This window comes from Chelon labrosus (assembly GCF_963514085.1).
Source record: "Chelon labrosus genome assembly, chromosome: 5".
Lineage (NCBI taxonomy): Eukaryota > Metazoa > Chordata > Actinopteri > Mugiliformes > Mugilidae > Chelon > Chelon labrosus.
The window spans coordinates 17005181-17016483 of NC_140341.1; the positions used below are offsets into that span (position 1 = coordinate 17005181).

The 11303-nt window shown below is 38.9% G+C and overlaps 1 protein-coding gene across 1 annotated transcript; it reads left to right on the forward strand.

The window, feature by feature from the left end:
- Positions 1–5540: 5540 nt before the first annotated feature.
- On the forward strand, positions 5541–7932 carry evx2 (even-skipped homeobox 2; the record flags this gene model as incomplete). The annotated part of the gene is made up of 3 exons (XM_084544267.1): positions 5541–5934; positions 6283–6518; positions 6980–7932. The coding sequence occupies 3 exons, from the start codon at positions 5541–5543 to the stop codon at positions 7592–7594; spliced, it is 1245 nt and encodes a 414-aa protein (XP_084400393.1). The 3' UTR covers positions 7595–7932.
- Positions 7933–11303: the final 3371 nt, after the last annotated feature.

Consider the following 11303-nt stretch of genomic DNA (forward strand, 5'->3'; position numbering starts at 1 on the left):
TACCTGCAGTAACCATTCAAAGTTTCTAGTGTGAGGCAACAAATAATAACTACGTATGAACATATGCAACTTAATCCCAATATTTCATGATAATGAATGATTGTAATGGATTATAAGGCAGAGTATGAAAAAGTAAATTAACATTGTGTGAGATAAATGTAAAAGGTTGACTTTACAATCGACAACCAAATTTTTTACTGTTTTGAAATTGTATAAATGTGTGAGGACAGAGCTTCATCGTGACTCTTTCAACTGCATGAGGTCATTGTGACGGACTACTCCACCCATCTAAACTAAATGTAGCATCTATGCCACTTCATGCATTAATAGAGTTGTGACAGAGTCCAGGCTCAATCTAGACACTATACCACTATACCATGCAAACAGTCAGCAGCAGTGTCAATCATGTGATTAACTAAACAGGATAACATGTCATCATCGCAGTACAGGTGCAGATCATAGCTTTCATGCCAATACCAAATTCAAAACAGTCACTGACACTGAGACACAGTTAACTGCCTGTCCTGCACTTACAGCACATATTGTATAACACAATATTGGACATTGGTGTTTGGTCACTGCTCCATTCTGACTTGATTTGCGTCTCAAGATTAAAATAATGATACCAAACCTTCCTAGTATTTATAACAGTGCCTTACATATCTTGTTACTTGTTATCCAAGCTACGTTTTAAGTTTAGTATCATCCCAACATCCTGTATATTTCCACAAATCGCCTGTACAAGACACCAAAATTAATAAATAGAAAAAAGTGAGGTGTGTAACAGTAAATTAAACAAAATACCAGCAAAATATTGCAAATAGTTGTGATCACATTTATTTCCCTGCAGAAATTGTTCTGGAAGACAGTTGTCAAGATAAAACAATATTTCATTAGCATGATGTTGCTCATCATACCAAATTAGCTGCTTGGTGTAGGAAAGGATGAACTTTACTGGAGGTTGTAGTGAAGATATGATCAGATATTTGATGTTAACTTTGGTAAAAATATTAAGTGATCATCAGGCCTTATATGTTTTAACCAACTAATATTTGTTTTTTTCAGTTTACTGTGTAGTATTTTAACATGGCTATTCATATACATCTCTTCATGAATGAATGAATAAAACCTGCACTTCTCAAATTGCTTTGCTGAATGAAGAAGTATCAGGGAACAGATCTGTCAGGGTTGAAAGGGCTTTCAGGGTCCACCTGTCAGGGAGCTCAATTAAAGCCAGTGAAGCTGCATTTCCATTACTGACCACTAGAGGAACACTAGCTGGTTGTTTAACTGGAAAACTTCCCACTACAAATACAACGTCACATCTTCTATCATGTGTCACCAATGTCTTGCCACGATGTTGACAGCCCTGTTTTAGTCAGTGGCTAAAAAACAGAAGCACTCTGGTGTTTAACATAGTCCAGTTTAACACCACCAAAAACTATATTCTCCTAAATGATGATACATTTGAATTACCACTGTTCCTGTGGAGTTTCAACAGTCATGAAGCTGAAATTTATTGCAGGACATTTTTTTTTACTAGCGTACCTAATGCAGTGGCAAGTGAGTTTATACTGTCCATCTTAAATTGAATAAACCTGAAAATGAATGCCTCTGCTTATGAGGAGTCTGTCATTGTTATTCAGTTTCAGTTGAACTCTCTAGAGTAAGATCACACAAAACAAAATCCAAAAAGTGTCTCATTGCTCTCTCCTCTGCATGACTGATGTGTGCTAAAATTAGCATTTAACTTGATAACTTATACTGGTGGATAAGCTGGTCTTCGCGGAAGTGGACTCCGAGTTCTGTGGCATCACAATGGCCCAATATCTGGATACCACACTGTTTTGTGATTCCTCCACACAGAAAGGCCCATGGATTCGAACCCAGAACCTTCTTGTTATGAGGCATCAGTGCTAACCACCACGCCACTGTGCTGCCCCAATAAAACGATTTGGTAAATGAAAACTACATCAACACACACTTGCGCATTTGAAGTACAGTACCATGGCAAACAATTTGTGTCTTTGCTATATCCTATTCTTTAGTGAACCCATTATAAAGTCATACATTTAAGTTATCTGTTGGTTGGTTCAGACAAGTTCATCTCATCGTAGGTTAACCCCTGCATCCCTACACCTTGACAAAATTTAAGTGTGATAACGAGTTATTACGTTATAACGTGAAACTGATCGTTTTTGTTGTTTTCTGGTGTGACAGCAATGTGCTTCCGTATCACTTGCATCTTTTTTTTTTTCTGTTTTTGATTCCTGTTGTTACTTTGGGATCTTACAGTCACGTGTTTTTTTATGTCTGTATCCTCTCTTCAGAACATTTTGTTAAAGAACTGCAGTTGAAAATCATCTGGCTGGCAAAAACTGGCACATTTAAGTTGAGTGATATTTGTTAATAAATGGAAATGTTTAATAAAATCACAGCTATCCATTTGGATTTGCACTCTCCTGCAAAATCCAGTCCACTGTTGTGCTTTATACCCACTTTTACAGATGTCATTTAATAAGTTTCAACCTAGTTTTACTTACACCAGTTACAGTACACATAGGAAGAAGCGACAACTTCACTACCAGAGTCAAATGTCCAGTGGGAACAGTAGATCCCAAATCATAACCACAAAAACTTAGACTAAGTTTACTCATTGTCTCTAGACCTTCATTGCCTGAATATTTGGCATTTAAATAACGAGAGAATCATCTGAAAACATCTCAACATCTCAGCCCCAATGCACTTTTCCAAGGTGTACTTCCCATGTGTAGTAGCATGGGCAACACCACTGCTGTCCACTCTATGATTTAGGCATAAAGGTTCCAAACACATGTAAAGGTCAATCACTGTTATTCTTGCAATTGCACAAGAGCATAACACATGCATCAATGAATCGGCCACTGAAGAACAGCTTAAGAGCCACTTCAAAATATCGACATGAGACTCCTTCACTAAACTGCTGTGGTCAGTTGATCAGTATTAATAATAGACATTAACGTATCCTTCTCTCAAGAAAAGAAATGGATGAAAGGAAAAAGCTAGGTGGCTTTAAACCACAATTATGTAAATACAACATTGCTTATATTGCACTCTTGTGGGCTGGCACTTTGATACCATTTTCCATCTACATGCCCAAGAGTCTTTGGGTAAGGGACTGGACCTAAAGATGCTGACAATGGCAGGCTAGCATCTTGCATAGGAGCTGCCCCACCCATGGTGTGTGAACAAACAACAAAAAAGCAAGATTTCCCAAAATTAGTGTCGGATTATACAGCTAATAAAACGTCTGTAGTCTTTGGATGAAACTGTATTTCCACTTGATGTGGTCAGAGGAAGAGTTTCAAATGCATTACAGTTAATCTACAGCTCCAAACCTTTTCTATGATCTACATGTCATTTAGGGCCTGTTTTTCTTGGGCATATTCTGATCTTCCATCGCTTTTGTTTCTGAAATCCTGTTTATAAAAAAAGATGAATCAGCTGCACAATTAATCCAGCGCATATGCAAATGATCTAATTATATTACATGTAAATTCCCAAAGCTCTGAGAGAAGAATGAATATCAGTGTCTTACTTGAGTTTAATGTTATTTTTAGTCAAAACCGTGTTCACTGGAAAATTATGAGTGTGTTCATCAGCAAGTTTATTTGATTTTGTGCGAATTTCATTAATTGGTCTAAACCTCTGAGCTGTAAAACATAATAAGTCAAACACTGCTTTACATAAACTCTCTTTTAAACACTTCACTAAAGGGGTTGAAGTACATTTAAATTAGCTGCATACCGTTATATTGTTGCTTCAAGTAGTCATTATTCCAGTTCTCAAGCCTCATCTATGTCAGTGTTTAGTCTCATAATCTGTGTAGAGCAGCTGATGATTTTAGTTTGATTTGCTTCCATTATACTCACCTGTATAGGGAAGAAAAAAATAGGGCAGACAGAGTAAGATTATGGATGAAGCTCTTTGGGTATAAATCTGTTCCAGCTCCTCTAAAGCCTCTTTGCATAATCCTCATTAAAATAACTACTGATATTATCTGTTTAACTGTTGCAAAAATATCACCTGGATATGCTCCCACAGGTGCAGGACAGGGACAGGACAGGACATCAGGTAAACTACCTTACATCCAAAACCTCACATCAGTGGCTGCAGTTAATATTAAGAGCTGCAGGGGGCGCCAGAGGACGTGCAGAAGCTAATCTGATGGCGCCTTTATAGTCTTTTCACACTATGAAACTAGGAGTCCATGCATGGGTGTTAGTCTTTACATATCGAGTTAATATGTTGGATACATGACTCCAATTTTCATACAAATATCCTCAACTACAACATAGTAAAAAGGGGTCTGAAACAGAGACAGAAAGTGGAAGGATTTTACTTTAAACAGACAAAAGAGTCTGTTTAAAAAAAAAAAAAAAAAAAAGAATAGTCATGTTAAATTTCAGTAACTGCGCTTATTTTAACATAAACAGCCCTTTATGTTACACAATGACAGTGTAAAGAATCAGCTGTAACGAAATTCAAGTAATATAGCCACAATCGTGTAATTATGAAAGATTGCTGACACATTTAAGTTGCTTTAAAAGTGGCCTACGTTTATATAAAAGTAGGATTTATTCTATAATCAGTTACATGTGTGGTTGTCTGCTGTGCGCGCAAATGCGTAATAATGTTCGCATTATCTCCACCTCAAAATGTGTTTTAACGAACAGACAGCTGAGTGCAAATCGAGAAAAAGAAGAAAAATGCAAAAAAAGAAAAAGTCAAGATAGTGCCAACAACTATTAAAAAAATAGTCCTGTTAATCTCTTGACACATTCTTGCACTTTAATCTTAATGTACTCCACGTTGTGATTAAGTCGAAGAAATGGCAAAAAAATAAAAAATAAAAAGAGATAAGAGGGATAAATAAAAGAACAGCGATTACAGAGGGGGAGGGCTAACAGAGAGAGGCAAACAATAGAGAATCAAAGCATAATAATATTCCTAAATGAAGAGGGAAATGTTGCTGCGCTCATTTTATTAATCAGACTGTCAATTTCACCCAAGAGGCCAAACCCAAGAGCAATCTAAAACAGACTCAGATCAACCCAGGGACAAGCACCTCGCTCCTCACTCCTCTCTTCCTCTCCACTTGGATATTATTCGTCTGACCGAAGGCCGCCTCCATCATCAAGTGACAGCCCTCTCCTATTTATTTGCTTATAAACCTGTTACAATAAATGATCATTGGAGCAACGTCAGCCCAGCATTTTAACAACGAACAGCAACCACTTTTGATGAATGACATTTTGCTGCTGTGGGGAGGATGCACGGCTCATTTTGAGCAGTCGCTCGTCGATTGCATTCAGATTCTTTTCATTTTTGCGTCTTGCTTATAAAAAGGTTTAGAGACAGTTATTTAGACACAGCTGTTGAGTTGCATGCGGATTTAGCTCCGACACAACTCATTGGTGCTCCAGCCCCTTGGACAAGTGTGTTGTTCTTTTTTTTTTTTTTTTTTTTTTTTTTTTTTCTCCTTCCCTTTGCACGGCTTAATGATGGAGAGGATAAGAAAAGAGATGATATTGATGGAGAGAGGGCTGCACAGTCCTGTCTCGGGGAAGAGGCTTGCAGACACGCCAGGAAATTCAGTGCTGGAGGCCCTGGAGAACTCCCAGCACGGCGGACGGCTAAGCCCGAGAATAACTTCGGCTTCCCTCCATGGAAATCTTGGGGACATCCCGACGAAAGGCAAATTTGAAATTGACAGTCTTTTCGGCACGCACCACAACAGTGAAAATTCTTCCTCGGCGGAAATTTCTTCGTCAGAAAGCAGGAAGAAAATGAGTCTTTACTCCGAAGTTTCGCAAGAATCAGACATAAACAGCGATGTGGAGGTGGGATGCCCTTCGCATCGATCCCCGAGCCAGCACAAGGAAAACAACAAAGGTGAGATTTTAATTTTTCTCCGCGGTTTTCTTGGTTTAATTTGTGTGGTATTTGACTGGGTAGCATTTTGATTATTATTATTATTATTAAAGTCGATCCTTTCTTTCCAATTAAATAACTAAATTAAACCAAATTATGTTATGATTCGTATTATTGGTAGTACTATTATTATGAAATTATGAGATTTATTGTACCTTTATTTTCCATATTAATAAGACCAGTGCTACTATATTATTATTATTTTTATTAAGCTGGCAAATATAGGCTACTGAAGGCCCACACACGGAAGTATATTATTTCAATATTACTATCAATATCAGTTTTCATTTATTTGATATTATTTTCCAGGTTTTTCAGACAGTAATTCTGGATCATCCAACGTAAGCTCAAACTCCCTCCAAAACATGAACGGCAATTCAGCGGGAGGCTCGAACAATTCCGACCAAGTCAGAAGGTATCGGACTGCTTTCACCCGAGAACAAATCGGCAGACTGGAAAAGGAGTTTTATCGGGAAAATTATGTTTCGAGACCGAGAAGATGTGAACTGGCCGCAGCGCTAAATCTGCCCGAAACTACAATTAAGGTAGGCTGCAGTTATTCCTGGCCACTGTGTGTGATGTGCATGGGTTTGTGCAGAGAAATAAAGCATGCATATAAAAATAATAACAATGATAAAATACTGGAAATATACAGCATAGTTTTTATTTCTGCTCATAAAATGTTACTGTTTTTTTTTATTTTAACTTGCACACAAAATTACGTTTTTATTATTTATTGGTTACCCTGTTGGATAATCGTTATGTGCAAATATATTGGCCTAATTCTTGGGGAAAAAAAGAACTGCAAAAACAAAAATACTTTAAGGGATTTAAAGTTAATTGATGAGTTTTATCCCTTGCGGGAAGAATAACATTTGTAGGAGACATTTATTCTCAGTGCAGGTATGAGTGTCTCTCCTGCACCACACTCCTCAGAGGTCTAAATTTAGAGCATGAAAACAACATGGCAGTTTCAATATGGGCCTTGTTTTGACTTTGTGTGCAGGTGTGGTTCCAGAACAGGCGGATGAAGGATAAAAGGCAGCGTTTGGCGATGTCCTGGCCCCATCCAGCAGACCCCAGCTTCTACACTTACATGATGACGCATGCGGCAGCTACAGGAAGTCTACCTTACCCTTTCCACTCGCACATGCCTCTACATTACTACCCGCACGTCGGTGTCACGGCAGCAGCAGCGGCCGCCGCCGCCTCCAGCGCCGCCTCGTCACCTTTCGCCACTTCCATCCGGCCCCTAGATACCTTCCGAGCACTCTCCCACCCCTACTCGCGGCCGGAGCTCCTGTGCAGCTTCAGACACCCGGGACTCTACCAGTCACCCGCAGGCCTGAATAGCTCGGCAGCGGCTTCGGCGGCGGCGGCGGCTGCGGCGGCGGCTGCAGCGGTCAGCGCCCCGTCAGCCGCCGGGCCTTGTTCGTGTCTGAGCTGCCACAGCAGCCAAGCGGCGAGTGCGATCGGCTCCAGGAGCGCCAGCGCTGACTTTACCTGCACAGCTTCCGGGCAAAGATCCGAAAGTGGATTTTTGCCGTATTCTGCCGCCGTTCTCAGCAAGACCTCAGTCCCGTCACCAGACCAACGAGAAGAAACTTCACTTAACAGATAACTCATCACGCAGCCTACATCACTCTAGTCCTACTGTAGGGGATAGGCCTACTTTAAATATCACACCTGGTTAAAGTATAAGGCGGAATTGTAAACAGTCACAAGATGAAATTTTGATCCAAGTCAAAAAGACTCTTTATAACAAAACAAAAAAAGACAAGAATAGCTGACACCGAAAATTTTGCAGTTCACAAACTACTTTTCTAAAAGAGTGTGCCCTCTGTGTTGTACCAGTAGACCAATTTTTTCTGGGCTGGATTAACTTACATTTTTTTTTGTGGTTGGAAAAAAAAAAATGACACACCATCTATATAATTCATTCCATCCTCATGCCTCAATCAATGTGCCATTTAAATGATTTTGTTTCTACAATTTCCACAAATGAAACCGAGAACTGTAACCGAGTCAATCCACATTTCTGCGGCTCAAATATCCAACATTCAAACATGACAAAGTCAAGACTTCCTCTGAATTTAGGATACAAAATGGGCTAATTATTCTCTCTAAATTTAGATAGCAGAAGGTCTGCTTTCTTTTTTGCCCAGCAGCATATCTTTCTTCACTAGGCCTAATAGACTGAGATTTTTGGCAGCAATAGCTTCTCCAGCGCCCATCCTCTGCTCTGTGGGGACACCCCTAATCAGCTAGAAGGTGCATATGATTTTGCAGCGCGTCTTTCGTGTCAATTTTTATGTTAATAATGAGAGGATCATGACAAAAATTGCCAATCATGTACCTAGATGGAGCTCCTTTGAATACACGACTGTAAGAAAGTTGCTCGTTTTGAGACCCGCTGTCAAGTGCTAACAACCCGCGGAGGGAAGTCATTAGACATACAAAAGACCTGGAACAAAGCGACAGTCCTGGTACACAGAATGCACTGTATAAGGATGCTATCACAGACATGGAGGTTTTAAAAATATTACATCCACAGCAGCCTTCCTAGAGCCCCTGATTTATTTATTTTTTATCTCCTAATAATGGGAAATACCTCGATATCCTATAGCAGCCTCTGTTTTATTTACATTGCTGAACCTCATTATAACAGTCCAGTATTTCCATAGGTATGTAAATCCCTATAGGTCCTCTTCACCCAGCAGAGACGGGACTGAGCGAGGTGAAAGTTCAGACCACATAGCCTGGCTTTTAAAATCTATCTGCGCCTGTAAAAATGGCTATGCGCATTTTTAGTCGTTCCTGTTGGGACATCACCAATATGTTAATTATAAAACATGTGAACTGTAAATTTGCAAATATCACGGATGGTCCTGTACTAAAGCCGGATTGTTGATCTGGGGAAAATGCGCCAATTAAAATGTGGATGGTAGGGTATTTTCCAAAAAATTTTTTATTATTATTATTTTGTGTGACTTGCTGAATGTTTTTTTTATTATTATTATTATCATTTTTTAAAAACGATTATTGTTAAAACACTGGATGTTCTCGCCAACAGGACCATCACGTAGCCTACACAGAATTGGCTTGTAAATTCACCAATATAGTCCAAAATTCGCGATCCGTTTTTTTACTATTATTATTCTTTTTCGTGCAAAACGAAGAATTAATTCTGGAGATGGAGAACGTTTCTTTCCACTCAAAAAAAAAAGAGGCTTTAAAGGGCTGATAAAACGGGCAGTGAAATGAAAATGCCTATGTGTCCCTGTGGTCTCTGTTATAACTCTATATCTCTGTATTTAAAATATCAATGACTGTATGAATTTAAATATTTTAACTTGAAAAAAAGTGCAATATGAAATGTAAATCATGTTATTTATTGATCGTGTTTGTTCTTGGGAAATAAATAAAAAAAAAAATCTTTACAGAATTTTGCTTCTTTACACAAGTGACACAGACAAATGAAATCGATTGTAGGCTATCAATCTTTAACTTTTTTTTAATTCCTTAAAAGCACGTAAACATAACATATTCAAAGACAACGAAGACATAGGCTTGTTTAGGCGCCGTGGCACCATATCTATAGAAACCATGTGTAACATTAATTAAAAATACGTGGAAAGCTACAGGGAATATGAGGCCTGCCATCACGGGTCATTCCGGCCCTATAATTTACCATTATTTTTACATTACCTCTAAATGATACAAGCTGATACTGTCGTTAATTGCACTTGGTTAAAATATAGCCTGTACCAGAACGCCCCCAAGGGACTTTAAGATAAGTTGCTTTTTTGAACGTCCCCATTAAAGAAATAGGATTAGGGGAGCAAATATGGGCGTGATGTATCACCAGGTTTCCTTGCTCTTTACTAAAGCGAGGGTTGCAACCCATACAACAAAGGCATTGAGATAGATGGAGGTGTAAAAGGGAAAAGACAGAGGCCAGAAAAACACTGCCCACAATAACACGATTAGTTTTGTATCCATTGTGCAAGGCAGGGGGAGAAGAAAAAAAAAAAAGAATTCATCATAATGCAGAGGACTGTCTGTCACCATCACTGAATGGTTTTTGACAAGAAAATAAATCTTTGGCTTGTTTAATATATTTTATATTTTCTTTATTTCGGTGCTAATAGAAAAACCAAATTAAATGTCCAGCAGCGAGATAGAAATGCAAAGATCGATGATCCTGCCCCTACTGTCCAATCACCCCCGTTTAATTGACTGTATTTTCAGGGTAATTGAACTGCTTGTTGTAAATTGGGGATTTTATAGAAACGACATGAAAACTACATTTACTGACATTCATCGCATCTTTGACATTGATTATCTGATCAGCGCCGTGTCATGCTAACCTCCAATTCTTCATTACACACTGTTTATGAGCTGTTACAGAACAACTTGCTTGTTCCAGAGTGATTGATTGCCTTATTAACGCGTGTTCTTGTAAGTGTGACCGGACTGATTACGATGCATATGTTTAGAATAATGTTTCATTTAGCTGACTGCGAGTAATGCAGGGTGACAGCTGCTGCGGGGAGGACAAAAAAACCTAAACTACAGGGAGCAAGCGGGGCCAAAACGCATTTAAGGTGGAACTAGAAGACAGCGCAGAGCCCTATGGTCAAATGCAGTCGCTCAAAACCCGGATGAGGAACTGGCAGCACAGTGGGGTCTTCAATGAGCCAAGCAGAGACTAATACATAACAATATTGTTATGCTGAGATTATTTAGATACTATTAATGCTGCAAACTCGTTTCCAAAGACAAGCCTGTATAGGTACGTCTTAAAGCTACTCTCCACTCGTTTAAATCTGAGCTACCAGTTGTTATTTAATAGAAATCAATCAAAACCGCACGTTCACACTTAAAATCACGCAAGAAATGTTCACGTTTCTCTAATCTATTCCAACAAATAGCAAGCAAAAACGCGCCACGCCAACAGCAGGCTGGTGAGATTTATGCCACCATTATGCTTCTAAAGTAGTCTCTGCTCCGTTTGTCTCATATCATTGCCTCTGTTCAAATGTTACTTTCATATATTACATGACATTAATTCAACTATAGCTCATTAAGACAGAATGAAATGGTTAAATTAACTTATCAACTCATAATGATGATGAATGAGGTATTAATTCAGATACAAGCTGAGCAATTTGCTGTTTTGCGCGTTTTGATGGTTCTCAAATAACATTTAATACAGCGGGTCATCCCCTCAATCAATTACACGAGCGTGTGAGCCGGTGGTATGGAAAATCCCTTTTTTCATGCATATGTATCGAAACGTGTTCTCAATTATTTTTTGGAAATTGCTT